The sequence below is a fragment of the Armigeres subalbatus genome, chromosome 3 (genome assembly GCF_024139115.2).
Source record: "Armigeres subalbatus isolate Guangzhou_Male chromosome 3, GZ_Asu_2, whole genome shotgun sequence".
Classification (NCBI taxonomy): domain Eukaryota; kingdom Metazoa; phylum Arthropoda; class Insecta; order Diptera; family Culicidae; genus Armigeres; species Armigeres subalbatus.
The window spans coordinates 138,258,233-138,278,302 of NC_085141.1; the positions used below are offsets into that span (position 1 = coordinate 138,258,233).

The window sequence follows — 20,070 nt, forward strand, 5'->3', positions numbered from 1 at the left end:
CAAAATAATTGAAAACATGTATAAGCAAAACATGATCGAAAGGAAGTTAATAGGTTTTTTATTTCTCAATGTTCTTTTTGCGTGGAGACTCATCTTTATCTTTGGCGATATGAGAGTCTACTTTATTTGAGTTTGATGACGACATCGTGTTTTGCAAGTTTTGATCTTGTTGTACAGTTTCGTTTGTAGAATTCGGCTTGTTAATTTTCCTTACATCTAGAACAGCAACTTTAACAGCTGGTCGCTCATAAGTTCCCTTAGATGTTTTAATTTCCGCAGATCTGACTTGCCCATCTTTCGCCTTTCTTACACTAATGACTCGACCTTTTAACCAAGTTCCAGGAGGAGCGTTATCATCGGTAATTACAACTATATCGTCAACCTTTATAGGTTCAACTTTATTGGTCCATTTATTTCGTTTTAGCAGCATAGGAAGATATTCCTTTGTCCACCGATTCCAAAAATATTTTCCATAATTTTGGACCTTTTTCCAATGACGTTTTTCTATATGCACTGCTGTCGGATCATAAGGTGGTACATATTCTCCTGCTCGGCCAATAAGAATGTGAAACGGTGTCATTACTTCGTCGTCAATATCTTCGACGGGAATATGAGTTAGTGGGCGAGAATTTAAAATAAATTCCGTTTGAATCAATGCTGCTCTTAAAATTGCTGGTCGTGGTAAACGATCTCCATACATCTTAAGCATTTTGTAGAGAGATAGCTTAATGGTTTTAATAAGTCTCTCCCATACACCACCGAAATGTGATGCTGCTGGTGGATTGAAAGTCCATTTTATAGCTAACGCTGCAGCTTCGCCGCTTCTCATTCTAACATCGATATCTTTAACTAATCCTTTCAATTCGTTATCAGCTCCGACAAAGTTAGTGCCATTATCGCTGTAAAGATGTTTAATTTTTCCTCTTCTATTTTGGAAATTTCGCAAACAAACAATAAAAGAGTCGGTGTCCAATTTCTCAGCCATTTCGATATAAACTCCTCTGCTAGACAAACAAGTAAAAATCACACCCCAACGTTTTTCTCTCGACCGATTTACTGCGACTTCAAAGGGTCCAAAATAATCCACTCCTGTGTTGGTGAATGGATACAAGAAAGGCTCTGTTCGAAAATCTGGCAAGGGTGCCATCATGGGTGGCATCGGTTTAGACTTAGCAATGATACATTCTTGGCAATGCTTTTTAACCTTTTTCAGCAACGCTCTCAATTTAACAATCCAAAATTTTTGCTGAATAGCTGCTATTACAACATTGTCGTTTTGATGCAAGTATCTTTCATGATACGCTTTAACAACCAAGAAAGATATATGATGTTCATACGGTAATATAATGGGTGTTCTTGCCGATTTGGGTATACTCATCGTGGTTTCCAGTCGACCTCTTGCTCTGAGTACACCGTATTCATCAAGTGTAGGATTTAACTGTCGTAAATCACTCGACTGATCAATCGCTTGGCCTGCTTTCATGGTTAGCACTTCTTCTGCGTAACAATCCCACTGAGCCTTTCTGAATATTGCCTCTTCAACCAATTTGAAATCTTCATAATCAATACCTCGATCGAATTCGGATTTGTTTTAATCCAATCAGTAAACTTTTGATAATGTTGGTTCTGATTCACTAACCGCCACCAATCCGAAAAATAATCGTCTTGGATAAATGAATAGGGATGAATTTCTTGATGGGTGTTCACATAATTTCGTAATTCTTCATCAGTTTCTCTACTCACTGCTACCTCCGGCCAATATTCCTCAGGTTCTTTTTAGGAATGAAGGTCCATTGAGCCAAATTGATGTGCCTTTAATAATTTTCGTCCCTTCATCAGCAGGGTTTTGAGCGGATCTGATGTATCTCCATTGATCGGCTGATGTTGTTTCTAAAATTTCAGCAATGCGATGTGCAACAAATAACTTGTACCGCCTGTGTTGGCTATTGATCCAAGCTAAAACAATTTGACTATCTGACCACATAACACTTTTAGAAATTTGAATACGCAATTCCTTCTTAACTGTATCCAATAACCTTGTTCCCAATACTGCTGCTTGTAGTTCTAGACGTGGTATGGATAACATTTGGATCGGGGCAACTCTAGCCTTTGCTGCGACTAATTGAACATCTATTCCATTTTCAGTAACGCTTCTTAAAAACACAACTGCTGCAAACGCATCTTCAGAAGCGTCCACGAAAGTATGCAACTCATAAACCAATGCATTTTTCATAGAAATGCACCTTGGAATCTGAACATTTGAAGCAACTTTTAGCGCCTTCAACCAAGAATCCCAATAAACTGATAATTCGTGAGGTAACTGACTATCCCAATCAAAGGATTCTTTATGCCATTTCTGCAAAAGAATTTTTCCATGGATAGAGAAGTTTGCAATTAGACCCAAGGGGTCATACAATTTCATGACAAAGGAAAGAACTTCTCTTTTTGTCATGGTTTGTGTTAATTTATTGAGTTTAAGTTTGAATTCAATTTGATCAGTTTTAGTGTTCCAATAAATCCCTAAAACTTTATCACTTTTAATTTCTTTATTTTCAAATAACTTTATTTCTGAATCTTGCAGTCTTTCTGAAGGAATGATTTGAGCAAGCTCGTGTGAATTAGTGATAAAATTTCTCAAATGGAATCCAGCATACTGTTGTATATTTATAACTCCCTGAACGACTTCAGCTGCTTCGTCCATCTCATTAAAACTGTCCAAGTAGTCATCAACATAGAAATTATTTTCTGAAGCCTCAGAAGCCTTTGGAAAATCCCTTTTAAAAAGCCGTGCATTATAATTTTTAACAGCTTGGGCACAAGCCGGTGAACACGTTGAACCAAAAATCATAGATTCCATTACATACTCATCTGGATCCCTATCACTCTCACAATTTCTCCAAAGATATCTTTGAGCATGCTGGTCTTTCTTAATAATTTTCACTTGCTGAAACATTTCTTGAATATCTCCAGTAACAGCAATTTTATTTTCACGGAATCTTAATAAAACACCAAATAACGGTTTTACCGTATCCGGACCAGCAAGCAAAGCAGAATTAAAAGAAACTCCTTGAATCGCAGCAGCTGCATCAAAAACGATTCGGGATTTCAGCGGGTTTTTATTTTTGTTTGTCACAATGAAATGAGGTAAATAATAGGAGTTTGGATGATCTTCTAATAACTCATCTGGGCTAAGCTTACGTGCATATCCTTTTTTAATAAATCCATCAAAAGAACTAATTGCCCACTTCATAACTTCTGAGTTGTTGCTTAATTTCCTTTCCAACATTTCTAAACGTTTAAGGGCATTATTATAACTGGGGAAAATTGACAGTGTCAGTTTTCCACAACAAACCTATCGAGTAGTGCCCATTTTTACATTTTTTTTTATTATGGCATCAGCCCTCTCTTCTGCAAGCGATTTAGGTAATTTTTTACTGCCCTAACACCGAAATCTTCAGTTGAACTAAATTTTTCAAAAAATGATTTTAAATCGCTGCTCTCTCGTTCCCTAATACAAAAAGAATATGATGTCTCACCTCTGTATACTTTGCCGAAGATCAGCCAACCCAGCTTTGTCCTCGCTGCCATCGGGGAATTCTCATCGCCTGTCCTTCTGTCGGTCGTCAATAACAGGTGTGCGTGTTCCATGCCAATTAAAATCAGCGGCTTGGCATTGACGTAGCCTTGAACTGGAACATCCGCTAAATACTGGAAATCTTTCTTCATACGCTTGATGTCCAAAGTTTGTTTTGGCAGCTCGATGTCCTCAATGGTCCTGACGTCTTTCATGGAGTAGGATTTTTCTCCGTGACCGCGTATCCATAACTGCACTCGTTGACTTGGTGTTTCCTTCGACACGTTTTGTGTCCACGTCATCTCCAAGGGATCAGAAAGTCCTTGAAGGCCAAGTTTATCCGCAGCTGATTTGTCCAATAGCGTCAACGAAGAACCGGGATCAAGGAAAGCAAATGTTTCCAAAACTTTATTACCATTTTGTAAGGTGACGGTTAGGGGCAGCAGGGACTTTGTCCAAGGGCTTGACGATCCCTCCCCAGGCCATCTGCGAGTTGTGGCGCCTGCCTAGGATGTGGTGGGGTTTGACAGTGGGCCCTGTTAAACCTCTATAAAAAGCTGCATGTATCCGCAAGTAGGCTCCGCCAAAGCGACCGTGTGCCGCTCAAAGCGCACAAGCCCAAGTCCTGGTGTTAGGTGGGACGCTAAACAGCCCTGACACGACGGCCCTCCGGCGAGACAGGAGGTTTGCGCAGGCCCAATAAGCCGCCTGGAAAACCAATAATTACGAACAATATAAGAGATAATGCGACTCGATATAATCGGCAAAGACCTGGGCGACGAATAAAGGATCACGATTGGAAGCTTGGAACATGGAACTGCAAGTCGCTAGGTTTCGCAGGTTGCGACAGGATGATCTACGATGAATTACATCCCCGCAACTTCGACGTCGTGGCGCTGCAGGAGATTTGCTGGACAGGACAGAAAGTGTGGAAAAGCGGGCATCGGGCGGCTACCTTCTACCAAAGCTGTGGCACCACCAACGAGCTGGGAACCGGCTTCATAGTGCTGGGAAAGATGCGCCAACGCGTGATTGGGTGGCAGCCAATCAACGCAAGGATTTGCAAGCTGAGGATTAAAGGCCGTTTCTTCAACTATAGCATCATCAACGTGCACTGCCCACACGAAGGGAGACCCGACGACGAGAAAGAAGCGTTCTACGCACAGCTGGAGCAGACATACGATGGATGCCCACTGCGGGACGTCAAAATCGTCATCGGTGACATGAACGCGCAGGTAGGAAGGAGGAAATGTATAGACCGGTCATCGGACCGGATAGTCTGCACACCGTATCGAATGACAACGGCCAACGATGCATAAACTTCGCAGCCTCCCGCGGAATGGTAGTCCGAAGCACCTTCTTTCCCCGCAAAAATATCCACAAGGCCACATGGAGATCACCTAACCAAGAAACGGAAAACCAAATCGACCACGTTCTAATCGACGGTAAATTCTTCTCCGACATCACGAACGTCCGCACTTACCGCAGTGCGAATATTGAATCCGACCACTACCTCGTTGCAGTATGCCTGCGCTCAAAACTCTCGACGGTGTACAACACGCGTCGAAGTCGGACGCCGCGGCTCAATATTGGGCGGCTACAAGACGGTAGACTAGCCCAAGAATACGCGCAGCAGCTGGAAGTGGCACTCCCAACGGAAGAGCAGCTAGGCGCAGCGTCTCTTGAAGATGGCTGGAGAGATATTCGATCCGCCATTGGTAGCACCGCAACCGCTGCACTTGGCACGGTGCCCCCGGATCGGAGAAACGACTGGTATGACGGCGAATGTGAGCAGTTAGTAGAAGAGAAGAATGCAGCATGGGCGAGATTGCTGCAACACCGCACGAGAGCGAATGAGGCACGATATAAACAGGCGCGGAACAGACAAAACTCGATTTTCCGGAGGAAAAAGCGTCAGCAGGAAGATCGAGACCGTGAAGAGACGGAGCAACTGTACCGCACTAATAACACACGAAAGTTCTATGAGAAGTTGAACCGTTCACGTAAGGGCCACGTGCCACAGCCCGATATGTGTAAGGACATAAACGGGAACCTTCTTACGAACGAGCGTGAGGTGATCCAAAGGTGGCAGCAGCACTACGAAGAGCACCTGAATGGCGATGTGGCAGACGAAGATGGCGGTATGGTGATGGACCTAGGGGAACGCGCGCAAGACATAATTCTACCGGCCCCGGATCTCCAGGAAATCCAGGAGGAGATTGGTCGGCTGAAGAACAACAAAGCCCCTGGGGTTGACCAACTACCAGGAGAGCTATTTAAACACGGTGGTGAGGCACTGGCTAGAGCGCTGCACTGGGTCATTACCAAGATTTGGGAGGAGGAAGTTTTGCCGCAGGAGTGGATGGAAGGTGTCGTGTGTCCCATCTACAAAAAGGGCGATAAGCTGGATTGTAGCAACTACCGCGCAATCACATTGCTGAACGCCGCCTACAAGGTACTCTCCCAAATTTTATGCCGTCGATTAGCACCAATTGCAAGGGAGTTCGTGGGGCAGTACCAGGCGGGTTTTATGGGCGAACGCTCCACCACGGACCAGGTGTTCGCCATTCGCCAAGTACTGCAGAAGTGCCGCGAATACAACGTGCCCACACATCATCTATTCATCGACTTCAAAGCCGCATATGATACAATCGATCGGGACCAGCTATGGCAGCTAATGCACGAAAACGGATTTCCGGATAAACTGACACGGTTGATCAAAGCGACGATGGATCGGGTGATGTGCGTAGTTCGAGTTTCAGGGGCATTCTCGAGTCCCTTCGAAACCCGCAGAGGGTTACGGCAAGGTGATGGTCTTTCGTGTCTGCTATTCAACATCGCTTTGGAAGGGGTAATACGAAGAGCAGGGATTAACACGAGTGGCACAATTTTCAATAAGTCCGTCCAGCTATTTGGCTTCGCTGACGACATAGATATTATGGCACGTAACTTTGAGAAGATGGAGGAAGCCTACATCAGACTGAAGAGGGAAGCCAAGCGGATTGGACTAGTCATCAACACGTCGAAGACGAAGTACATGATAGGAAGAGGTTCAAGAGAAGACAATGTGAGCCACCCACCGCGAGTTGGCATCGGTGGTGATGAAATCGAGGTGGTAGAAGAATTTGTGTACTTGGGCTCACTGGTGACTGCCGAAAATGATACCAGCAGAGAAATTCGGAGGCGTATAGTGGCTGGAAATCGTGCATACTTTGACTCCGCAAGACGCTTCGATCGAATAGAGTTCGCCGCCGTACCAAACTGACCATCTACAAAACGCTCATTAGACCGGTAGTCCTCTACGGACACGAGACCTGGACGATGCTCGTGGAGGACCAACGCGCACTCGGAGTTTTCGAAAGGAAAGTGCTGCGTACCATCTATGGTGGGGTGCAGATGGCGGACGGTACATGGAGGAGGCGAATGAACCACGAGTTGCATCAGCTGTTGGGAGAACCATCCATCGTTCACACCGCGAAAATCGGACGACTGCGGTGGGCCGGGCACGTAGCCAGAATGTCGGACAATAACCCGGTGAAAATGGTTCTCGACAACGATCCGACGGGCACAAGAAGGCGAGGTGCGCAGCGGGCAAGGTGGATCGATCAGGTGGAAGATGACTTGCGGACCCTCCGTAGACTGCGTGGCTGGCGACGTGTTGCCATGGACCGAGCCGAATGGAGAAGACTCTTACATACCGCACAGGCCACTTCGGCCTTAGTCTGAATAAATAATAATAAGGTGACGGGTAAAATCTGGTACAAAACTGTTGACCTTTTACTATTATGGTGATTAGATTTTTCAGCGGCAGCTTCTTGATTTTCCTTTGGCTTTTCTGCTTTGTGTAGCAGACGATTGTGCTTTCCTTTACATCCATTGATTTTGCACTCGCGCTTGTTTCTACAGAACCTGCTGCCATGTCCTTTGTTCAAGCATGAGTAACATAATCCCAATTGTTGAATGCGTTGTTGTCTTTGATCAACATTGAGATTTTTTAATACGTTGCAATTGTACGTCTGATGGTCGTTTTTACAAACGTTGCATTGTATTTTGGGCGAATTGTTGTGAATGTTGATCCTTGTTTTATGTTCCTTTCGCGTGGAACTGCTAACAATCGCATTGTCTTAGCATGCGCTTGCAGCCATTTGTTTAAATCCTGCAAAGTTGGTTGCGAAGAGTTCCTTTGCAGTGCTTCCGTCCATGTTACTTGCATGTTGAACGGAAGCTTTGTTACGATATCAGATATCAGGCGATAATCACGTATGAACTCTGGTTTCTGTAGCGTTTCCATTGTAGAAACTAGATCATCTAATGCGTTGGCGATATCAACTATATTTGTTTTGTTCTGATTAACTGCTTTCAGGAGCTCATTCAATAGTTGTTGGTATATGATTTCTGGTCGCCCAAAGATCTCTTCAAGACGTTGCATTATCCTAGGGACATTAGCAGCCCCTATCATTAAATTTGAAACGCTCTTGGCAGCGTTACCTTGAAGAGCTTCCTCCAATCTTGATAAATTTTCAAGATTGGTGAATCTGCCTTCGGCAGTCGTATCTTGGTAGATACTCTTGAATTTAGGCCATTCTCGAGCCTCTCCACTAAATTTAGGGAGTTTAATCAACGCCTGTCTTGTTGCACTAAGAAGGCTCTCGCCTTGGCGTCGATTGGCTAAATCTGTTTGCAATCTTAACGATTCGTTAAGCTGATGAGCCAAGGCCTGATGCTTACGTTCGTTTTGCTCACATTTAGCACATACAAATTTTTCAGCCTCCGTAGGCAATTTTTTCAAGCCCACACACGACAAGTGAAACCACCTGTCACATTCGTCACAGCACACCATATCTTCTTTTTTATCCGGTTCCACACACAAACGACAGCTTCCATTTTTGTTCTCGACGAACTTGATCGAAATGTTCGCGTTCGCCATTTTCACTTTTATAGCGGGTCCCACTTATAGTCACTGTATAGATAGTTCGGCGGACCTTCGACGGCTCAGACTTCTCACTCACTTAAAATGTTCTAGTCTTAGCTGTTGTCAACGCAACACTCACTTTCGATGTTTCTAAGACTTTTTCGGAACACACTCCCTTTGTCTGCGGCTCAGCGACTTACGACCTTTTTTTTTACTTGTCTGCGGCTCAGCGACTTACGACTTTTCCGGAAATACTCACTTTGTCTGCGACTCAGCGACTTACGACTTTTCCGGAAACACTCACTACTTTTTCTGCTCACCACACACTATTTTTTACGGCAGAATTACTGCCGGAGTTCTTCTAAACTTCACTTGCCGATCTTCTGGCGCCGACAACACCTCACTCAACTCACTCGCGAAGAAAAGTTAGTTCGTTCCTCTCTGAAGGACACCAAAATGTAAATAAAAACTGCGAACCGAGATCGGCAATTACCGCAGGGCTTTCGGAATAATGAACAACCCGGCTGGCGTGAATGCTAGCTAAGAACTAATTTATTTTGCTACCTTCTAAGCTATATATAATAGTATATACAAACATAATACCTTAACACTACGATGCGATGTGTACCTGGCTATCATAAAACTCCAGGCAAGTCTCTCATTGCCATTATCTTGTTGGCGCCGCAAATGTTTATTTCAGCATTTCTTCATGCTTCTAACTTATTTTCTTAAGCAGATTGTCTCGAGGTAGAACAATCATAATGAGCCCTGCATGTCGTATAGAAGAATGCGTCATATGCATATCGTAAAAACAGGCAGAGACCAGTCAGTGAAGCGACCCAATGAATCATGCTTGATAATAAATCTATGAATCAATGTAAAATAATAATCGCGTTCGTAACAAATAGTACGTACTATTGAAAAAGTTGAAAATCTAACTTTTTTCACGAACGTGATAAAAAAAAGTTTCTTCGGCAAAGTTATAGATCTAGCAAAAATATGACATTTTGCTATAGAAACTTTTTTCCTACGATGAATACTTTTGGAGATATGAGCGTTTTTTATGGAAACTCCCTTAAATTTAGAATTTTTGGTATAACTTTTTTTTTTTAAACAAAACTCAGATTTATGATGTTCTACAAAAATGTGAGTACTAAAAAACTACGTGTTTTGATAAATATAAAACTTTGCTACGACAACTATATCAAAAGTTATGAAACCTTAAAGGTCAATTTCACAATTGCGTATAGGGGAGAAGGTGGCAAACCGAATCACAATGTCAAGTACTCTTCTGAAAGTTCAGACTTCATACTTTAAAGTAGTGAAAGTTTCGTGAGTGCCAATTCATAAATGAAGAATTGGCGTAATTAAAAAGTATGGAGTTTTCTTTAGAAAAATACACTATTTTCAATAAGATGCGTATAGAGGAGAGGGTGGCACAGCGGAAAACAATGTCAGGCACATTTAAGAAAGTTTTTACCTTATGGTTTGAAGGTGGGATGGTTCAGTGAGTGCCAATTCACACACAAACCACTAGGGTCGGCTTCGACAGTACCTGAGAAGGAGCCCTCGAAACGCATCAAATTAAATAAATACTGTCGTCAGACAACAATTAAATTTAAAACAAGAAAATAACAATCAAAGTGTGCGCCACATGAAAGGCCAAATTTTGTTCTGCGTTGATATGTTGCCTTAGAGAATTGGCTTGCACTGTCAGCTAGATCTCGGCTCAGCTTGACACGCACATTTTTTAAACCTGTTTTTCCCCCACAGGACATTATTATACTCTTCTCCGTAATTTTATATGCATATATGGAAGAGATGGGATGTTGTTGATCTCCCATTCCAGGCATTGACTAAAAAATCAATGATATTAATATTATTTTCCCAAGAAAGTTGAAGCGCCATCTGTCTTCCTATGGACAATTTAAAAAATATTAAATGTGGCGTAAAAATATATAAATATTTAACATAATTATTCACTTAATTAGCACCCACGAAATAGCTATCACTACTGCAGCACTGCAGCACAAGCTATCACATAACTGTTCGACAATATTGCCATCTCTCTCCCTGTCTTCTTCTGTGATATCCGCCACTATACATAACTACTTATTCAATGTTTATTAAGTAATTTCATTTTTACCAATTTCCAGGATTCTATACCAATCTACTACTTATGCATTTGTACATCCAAGAAACTAGCTTAATAGTACTCTTATGCCATAAGAAAATTTATTTGACCAGACCAACAAATGAACCCAGCCATATCGACATTGCAGTCAAACATCTAACCACTATAGGTCGAGAAAGGTCATAACTTCTTCGATATACGCATATACGCATATACGCATAAGAAATTAACGAAGTAGATGTGCTTGTTCTGCGTCTCGAATGACCCGAGAATTGTCGATTTAGACACATCTCATGTAAAACGACCGTGTATTTCAGATTGGAGGTATCGACAATTGTCACTTCATTCGAAACGCTTCACCTCATACGGGACGCAGAATAAGCACAAGTTGTCAAAGACAAGACACTGTTGTTACAATTCAAGTTATTTATGTGGAAATTGGCACTCACCAAACCTTCACACCTTTAACCTATAGAATGAAAACTATCTAAAATGTGCCTAATATTGTGTTCCGGTGTGCCACCCTCTCCCCTATACGCATCTTATTGAAAATAGTGTATTTTTCTAAAGAAAACTCCATACTTTTTAATTACGCCAATTCTTCGTTTATGAATTGGCACTCACGAAACTTTCACTACTTTATAGTATGAAGTCTGAACTTTCAGAAGAGTACTTGACATTGTGATTCGGTTTGCCACCTTCTCCTCTATACGCAATTGAAATCAGTGTGAAATTGACTTTAAAGGTTTCATAACTTTTGATATAGTTGTCGTAGCAAAGTTTTATATTTATCAAAACACGTAGTTTTTTAGTACTCACATTTTTGTAGAACATCACAAATCTGAGTTTTGTTTAGAAAAAAAAGTTATACCAAAAATTCTAAATTTAAGGGAGTTTCCATAAAAAACGCTCATATCTCCAAAAGTATTCATCGTAGGAAAAAAATCTATAGCAAAATGTCATATTTTTGCTGGATCTACAACTTTGCCGAAAAAACTTTTTTTTTATCACGTTCGTGAAATAAGTTAGATTTTCAACTTTTTCAATAGTAGGTACTATTGAAAAATGAAATCCACTCAAATGTGGACAATATTTTTGTGATTTTTTTCTTTGAAGGCACTATTTAGATCACATCAGCCGTTTGGGCACAAAACAATTAAGTTCATCAAATCACGGGTTCCGACCATTATTGTGCGCCGTTATCGCACTTTGAGAATAGACGGCCAATCCTAACCAATATTCACTTGAATCGAAGTGCAATTCGCACCAGCTCTGATCATTCATGGTGCCCTGATGGGCTGGACAAAATTTCAGCCAAACCGGTTAACGTTAGAGCGGTGCTAAACTCGTTGAAGATTTATGTAGAAAATTGTATGCCACCCAACCAGCGGATGGCAGATTTTAATACAGTTCTGCATAAGAACCTTAGAGAAACTGTATAATAATTGGGCATATACGATTTCGGAAGATTGCCAAGCAACTACAGCTGCAATACCTTTCTAAATAATTTACCTTTGCGAATGTGCAAAAACCATTCCAAACCAGCGAATAACCATTAGACCAGCTCAACGAATAGAACTCTGTCTTGCTACATTCGCAAAATGCAAAAAATAATTGAGATTATCTACAAAAATGATTGAAGGGAGAAAGAGTTATTAGAGTATAGCCATCATTGTAGCAAAATAACATTTTATATAAGACGAAGGTCAAGTAATCCGTTATGTGATGACTGCAAACGTCACCACTATTTTACTATAGATACCGTAGTTGCTATCCACAGTATACCAAGTTCATGAAGGACATGACTACTCTAATTTGAAAAGGCTGTCGCCTAGAGGAAATATAATAGTACATGCTCAAAATATCCGGGAATGGGTTAAACTAGTCTTCGATTAGTGGCGAATGATGATGATATGGCATTGATAATTCCAAAGGTAATAATTTTAGCAAAGTATAGGATTGCGGTTGTGCAATAATGCTCACATATTCCGGAATGTTAACGGAATATATGGCATGAAATGAAGTATTAATAATTCATAATTATTATGTGTTCTTTTTTATAAAAACATATTCTTAGGCAGAATAAATTTGTGGTATTTTGAAATGTGTTATACGAGATAACTTTCTTTGCGTTGGCCATCGTTTATAATTAGGATTAAATTGTTATATTTAGTAAATGATAAAAACGAAGGTAATCAATTTGATGGAAATTGCCAATCATGAGACACGTAAGTTATCTTTGGTTTCACGGCAAACGACTTTCGTTTACCGATTTGTTGAACCAACATTCGTCAGTATACATATAGTGTTCGATATGTTATGCTGTTCGGTGGCATTTCCATCCCCGAGGCAGTCCCAATTACGTGATTCCGAGCCGTTATTTAGTAAGCACTGATGAACGAATTCAGTGCTAAAGAACATCCGCTATATCTTGGGGTGACGGTTTCTTTGGAAACAATTTGGGAAGTGTTCCGTTGGAAAACCATCGTGGATAAAAATAGCGACCTTAATTAATCGATAGAACGAAGTGCTGTTGTCCTGTCCAGCTGATGGTTTACCTGGAAATTTGAACAGAAGTGTCATTTAGTGATAAATGAGCAAGCTAGAATTGCGAATAATTAAATCCGTGAAGTTGGATTTGAAAATGGATTAGGTATGGATAACCTGGTATTATTGCAACTGAATTCATAACTCTTTCGAACTCGCAGAATATACTTGACTCTTCAATGCATAGCTTTGGCCCCCATATTTTAGTGACCTTTAAAGGCTCACAATCAATTCTTATCGCGGGATTCTCACGTTGACATTAACTTAATTTACATTCCTATCAATGCCACACATATGATATGACTTCTAGTAGCAATGTGTAGAAACCGTGGAAATACAACTGTGGCGCCAATAGTAGCACTCTTATCTATCGATGTCAGGTTGGCTCATCGTCATAGGTTAGGGGAGTATGTCTCAAATATTCGCGAGCGATAAAATAGCCTATGATATAAGATCATTTGAAGCATTATTTCAGAATTTATACATCAGTGCTTAACGACTAGATGAAAAAAAATATGATTGCCACTGGAACTTTCCATTTTTTCGATAGGATTTTTTTTTTCATTCATTTCGATAGAATAAAGATCAGACAGGGTTTCAACCGTTCATCTCTCATAAATGCATTAAACGAAATGTTGTTGTGGAAATTTAATTATGACTTAAATAAGTTTTAAAAATCATTTTGACGAGTTTTTTTTTGTTTTTGATTTTGGGGTAACTTTGATCAATCTTTATCTATAAAGCAAGAGTCTGTAAATGCCTTCTTTTTCAATGGGTCTACATTCCAACAGTAACTTGGCCTGCTTTTCAATTTAGTATTCTATTAGCATTACCTCAGATATTGATTAAAAGCTTTTCTACGCTCGCCATTGCATGAGTAGGTATGGCAAGTACAATGGATACACTATGCCCAGGATGTCGAGAAATTTTCCAACCCGAAAACATCCTAGACCGGACCGAGAATCGATCTCGTCATCTCCGGACCTTACGCCTTTGCTCGCAAGACTACTGGAGACTTGATGTAGGCAATTATAGTTGGAATCCCTTACGCTGAGGCGATGTGCATCGTTTATTTCGAGAAAGACATCATCGCCACTAATGGAATTATCTGCGTTTTAAACAATAATAATTTTGGAACAAAAAATATGGGTCAACCAAGAAAACAGGATTACTTATCACAAAACTATAGGTACGAGCTTAATTTTTTTGTAATTGTATATGATTTGAGTGTTGTTTCGCGGTTTCGTGTAGGAGTTTAAATTGGTAAAGACTAATACTTTAGAGATGCATTTTGGACCATCCCCTCCAAATAGTGTGAAATGGGAAACTCATCTAGTGCCGAGTGTGATTACAATAATGAAAGAACAATGAAGCGCCAACTTTCTCCGCCTGTGTGGCTTACGTATTCTGAACTAGGTGCCACGGGAAAGGCACTTGACTGTACGATAGATAAGTGTGAAATGATGTGTTTATGTATCTACCCCTTTAGTGTCGGATCGATTCACCGTCGTGCATGATATTATGTGGATATTGTATCGAGTGGATGATAAGGTGTCATGTTTCCGCCGTGTTTGATAATAATTGTCATCGAATCGATTTGCCTGTAGCAATGAGCACTTCCATATAATTTGAAAAGGTTGCATAATTTGTAATGGGCCTAGTTTAATGTTCTTGTGCAGACTAAAACAACAAATTCTGATGGTTGGTCACAATTCGGAGACCTATCATTCTTCCTTCTCCTTTCTTCCTTGTTCCTTTTTTTCTTTCTTCTCCCTTCTCTTTTCTTCCTCCTTCCTTAATCCTTCCTCATTCTTTCTTCTTCCTTCTTTTTTAATAGTTCCTACCTTCTACCTCTTTCCATTTTTCTTCTTCCGTATTACCCATTTCTGCTTATCTCTTCCTCCTTCGTTCATCCTTTATCCTCCATCCTTCTTCCTTCGTTCTTCTTCCTTTTTCCTTCTTCCTTATTTCTTCTTCTTCCTCATTCTCCTTTCTCCTTCCCTCGTGCTTCTTCTTTCTTCTTTGATTTTTCTTAATTCTTCCTTCTTATTTCTTCTTTCTTCCTTCTTCATTTTTTTCTTCCTATTTCTTCCTTATTCTTTGTTTTTTTCTTCTTCCTTTTTCCTTCTTCCTTTTTCCTTCTTCCTTTTTTGCTTCTTCCTTTTTCCATCTTCCTTCTTTCTTCTGTTTTCCTTCCTCCATAATTTGCTTCTTTCATCCTTCTTCCTTCCTCCATAGTTTTCTTCCTTCATTCTTATTCCTTCTTCATTTTTTCTTCTTCTTTCTCCCTTTTTTTTCTTCCTCCATCTTCCTCCTCAATCTTCCTTCTTCTTTCTTCCCTGTTGATTCTTCCTTCTCCCTTTTTTCTTTTTCCTTCTTCTTCCTTGATTCTTTCATCTTTCTTCTTACTTATTCCTTCTTCTTTGATTATACTTCATTCAGAGATGATCTTTCTTCGTATTCCTGGCTACTCGCTATCACTTCTTACCTATCACATCTCACTACTCATTTCTTATTTTCCATTTCTTGCTTCCCACTACAAAACCCTTCTTACTTCTTATTACTCACTACTCACTTCACACACTAAATAAGAAAACGTTTTTCAACTATTCGGCTAAATGGCGTTCGGCCAAATGGCCCTAAACCGGGGTTTCTGAGCCATAAAACAATATACTAACCATATTTTATATCTGACACAGTTTCATTTCAAATCAAAAATGTTTTGAATTTTCAGATGGACAATAGCTGTGATCATAGAAATCTGCTAAATTTTATTTGCTTTTGAATTAATTACTGACGTTCGTTCAACCATTTCAACTCATCGTGCCATTTTTGTCGTCGTTGTTTCACTAAGCTCGATGAGTATCTCGGGTTTTTTGTCTCAAGCTTATACAAAAATTATAATGAATCAGCTATCAGTTTGCGAAGAAAAATAAAAAAAACGAATTTGTCTTCATTTCCATTCGGGAAAAGCTACTTGATGTAACTCAGCGTAATTGTTTCTTGCAAAAAAATGTGGAAGTTAGAAAGACTTCAAGTAGATTTGAGCCGCCTCATTGCAGAAAACGAAAAAGTTCCCTTCGAATGTTAGCAAAGTAAACCATCTAACAAGACGAATAAGTTTAGTAAAAATTTAAAGCTTTGCCACGTTTCTAAATATAAACAAAGGTCTCAATTTTTTGTCGCGCGCTGATACAAAATGTATCTGGTCACATTACTTGAAGTGTACATTACTAACTTTTTCTTTTTTCTACTTTCAGGTAAGTGATACAACTAAATCTGTACTCAGGTATGATTCAATTTGAATTTTTCTTTCATCACAATAATAAGTTGTCGACAAATGCTAATTCTTTGAATAGTACTTAGTACTTTTTAAGTACTTTTTTTCTTTATTAAAGTTAATTTTGATATTTCAAAGCTCTTCACTCGTCGCATGTACCTAGGCCAGGGGCACTTGGAATGGGAAGGGGGTTCAAAATGACCACCCTCAGGTCCAACCTTGGGACCGTTCATAGGCAATGTTCCGGGAATGGGTTGGAACGTTTTCGGATACTTTTTGAAGAACGCCGTTTTAGGTTAATGCGAGCTCAAAACTACAAGTTTATTTTAGATTTAGTTTAGATTTACAACTGCTAGTTTAAGTAGGTTACTTACATTGGTCTCCTAGTTCTAAATTCACTTTTAATTCTCAGGATGACAGTATAATATTAGAAGATAATATAATGTTATAATCTTGTCTAGCTCTGCCTTTTTCGTGTTGATGAAGAATGGTTTGAGAAAGACGAACGGAAATTGAGATGACAAGCACTGACAGCTAGCCGACTATGACGTCTTGTTGAGAAGTGCAGGGATGTGCGCTATCGTGGGACAGTGGCGTAGTTTCGCCCCAACATCCCCCGACCCGTAATGCATCTCCAGCGATTTCGAAGGAGCTGCGTTACCTCCAACTCCATAATCGTTCGGCTTCATAATGTCCAAGATGGCAACCTTAGTCATCGGTCGTCGCAAAACTCCTGCTGAAGTATGCACCAACACTTGTCGGCTTCGCCCATCTCGCCCTTTCACGACCGAAACAATCCTACCACGAAGCCATCCATTCCTGACGGATGCGTCAACGATAACAGCCAAATCTCCAACGTTCGGTTCCTTCGATTCACCGTACCACTTCGTTCTGTTGGCAATGGTAGGGAGATACTCCCGCACCCATCTACTCCAGAACTGGTCGATCAGATTCGTTGTCAATCGCCAATTAGTCCGGAGACACTCTGGACGATCCGGGATGGAAATAGGGGGTTGAGTAACACCCTGTGAGCTCAATAACAAAAAGTGGTTGGGCGTAAGCGCCTCCTGCGTTTCTGATTCCAGCGGTACATACGTTAATGGTCTTGAGTTGACTATCCCTTCCGCTTCGACTAGCAACGTGATAAAGGTTTCGTCATCCGGGTTTCTGGTAGTTGTTATAGATGAAAAGGCGATTTTAATGGATCTAACGAGCCTCTCCCACGACCCTCCCATCTGGGGAGCTGATGGTGGATTGAATATCCACTTGGAAGCCGCGTTGGTGAATATTGCAGACAACTGATGGTTTATCCCCTGGATTGTATGCTGCAACTCGCGGCTGGCACCGATGAAGTTGGTGCCGTTGTCGCTTCTAATCTCCAAAGGTGCTCCTCGTCGCACGATGAATCGCCGGATGGCCATCTTACACGCTTCAGTGGACAGAGAATGCACGACCTCTAAATGAACGGCACGAATGGTGAGGCATGTAAACAAAGCCACCCATCGCTTCGCCAGAGATCGTCCGACTTTGACTTGGATGGGACCGAAGTAGTCCAGCCCAACGAAACTGAATGGTCGAGTATATGGGCTAAGCCTCGCTTCAGGAAGCGGCGCTTCGCGGGGACGTGATGGTTTTGCTTTAGAGACTCTACACTGCATACACGTTCTGGATAGATTCCGCACCAATGATCGGAGACAAGGAACGTGGAATCGTTGGCGGACCTCGTTGATAACAGTTTCGTGGTTACCGTGCAGATAGATTCGATGGTACCATTCGACGATCAGATTAGTGAGGCGATGTCCTTTCGGCAGAATTATGGGGAATTTTGTATCGTAGGGAACAAAGATTGCTCCGGATAACCTTGTATCCATTCGAACTACACCACGCTCGTCGAGGAATGGTGATAATTTGTAGAGCCGACTCGTTCGAATTTGTTTCCTCATCCGTCCTTCATTCGCTTTCCGGAGCTGGAGTATTTCGTCTGGAAACTCTGCTTGCTGCACCAATTGCCACAAAGAATTTTCTGCCATGTTGAGTTCATCGTATGTTATATACGATGATTGCAGCAACTGTTTCGCCGCCTTACGCCGACAGTTGTCAATGAAGCGATGGACGTAAGCAACCGTTCGACGAAGTCTTTCAAACTTTGAAAAGCGATTCCAATCGATGACTATATCGTTTTGCTCCACCAGGTGGACGTGACAAGGCCTAGCTTCTGCATCCGTTGGTTCGAATTCAGCTTGTCTTGGCCAGGATTCTTCTGGCATCCACAGGAACTCCGGTCCTTGGAACCAACGGCTGTCGGCTTTCAAATTAGGTCCGTTTGCCCACTTTGTTGCATCATCTGCAACGTTCGTTTTGGATGGAACATACCTCCACTCTTCGGGGTTAGATTTAGAGAATCTCTCCTATTCGACAAGCGACGAATTGTCGATAGCGACGATGGTCGGAGTGAATCCAAGCGAGAACCGTTTTTGAGTCGGTCCAAAATACTCGCTGTGATATCGGCAAGTTATGGCTGTTACAGAGCGTTTTCGAAAGCCTACATCCTATCAGTGCCGCCTGTAGTTCGAGTCTCGGGATTGATAACGTTTTAAGAGGCGCTACCTTTGCCTTTCCCCCAATGAGGGCACATCGGACATTTCCTTTGATGGTGGCCCTGAAGTAGGCTTCGCATGCATAGGCGGTTTCGCTACCATCGACAAAGATGTGTATCTGTAGATCCTCGATATCCGCTGTCGTCGCCTCTGGAAAATAGGCACGCGATATTCTCACCACTTCCAGTTCTTTGAACTTGGCCGTCCAGAGCTGCCACCGCTCCAGAATTGACTCGTCGATTGAATCATCCCATCCGGCTTTCGTGCGCCAAATATCCTGGATGATAATACGTCCGTGGATGAGGAAGTGCGAGAGAAGTCCCAGAGGGTCAAACTGGCTCATTACGCAGCGCAAGATGCTCCGCTTGGTTGGGTTTACCACCCACGTCGACTTCGCTGGAGAAAACGAAAGCATCCTCTCTCGCCATCCATTGCATGCCCAGCACACGTTCTATTTGGGGACCGCCATTGTCGACGATCTTCACGGTAGAAGAGTTGGTTTCCCCGACCCGTCGGAGAACATTACTTGAATTGGAGAGCCAGTTCCGGATAGTAAATCCACCAAGCCGATGCACCAACTTAACTTCTTCAACAACCCGGCACGCCTCTTCCTCGGTGTCAAAGCTTTGTAGATAGTCATCGACGTAATGTCGACGCTCGATCGCCTCTGCTGCACTCGGATATTTCCCCGCATGCTCGGCCGCGTTCAAGTTCTTCACAAATTGCGCCGAGCACGGAGAACTAGTCGAACCGAATGTTGCTACGTCGATAACGAAGGTCTTTAAAGAAGCTTCAGATTCACCGGGCCAAAGAAATAGCTGACTGTATCGGACCTCGCGTCGCATTGTTAGCTGATGGAACATTTCCATGATATCTCCTACCACGGCAATCTTCTGCTACCGAAATCCATAGAGTATCTCTGGGAGTGGCTGAACTAAATCCGGTCCTTTAAGCAACATACTGTTCAGGGAGATACCGTTCACCATAGCTGCTGCGTCCCACACGATCCTGACCTTGTTGGGCTTT

The 20,070-nt window shown here is 41.7% G+C and overlaps 2 protein-coding genes across 5 annotated transcripts in view; one reads left to right on the forward strand and one right to left on the reverse strand.

The window, feature by feature from the left end:
• Positions 1-20,070, forward strand: part of LOC134220983 (uncharacterized) — a 284,593-nt gene that overhangs the window by 164,787 nt on the left and 99,736 nt on the right. The gene's annotated exons all lie outside the window — the stretch shown is intronic.
• On the reverse strand, positions 16,990-19,913 carry LOC134222009 (uncharacterized). The gene is made up of 3 exons (XM_062701166.1): positions 19,380-19,913; positions 19,055-19,321; positions 16,990-18,855 (listed from the first exon to the last, which is right to left on the reverse strand). Exons 1-3 carry the CDS (start codon positions 19,911-19,913, stop codon positions 16,990-16,992), a joined length of 2,667 nt encoding a protein of 888 aa, XP_062557150.1.

Bases quoted from the DNA above. Each gene is read 5' to 3' on its own strand.
- LOC134222009 (XM_062701166.1), bottom strand. From the start codon at position 19,913: ATGGAAATGTTCCATCAGCTAACAATGCGACGCGAGGTCCGATACAGT. The intron at 19,322-19,379 runs GTTTGACCCTCT...ATTATCATCCAG, and splicing joins TTGCGCTGCGTAATGAGCCA to GATATTTGGCGCACGAAAGC. The intron at 18,856-19,054 runs GTAGCGCCTCTT...CTTGTCGAATAG, and splicing joins TCATTGGGGGAAAGGCAAAG to GAGAGATTCTCTAAATCTAA.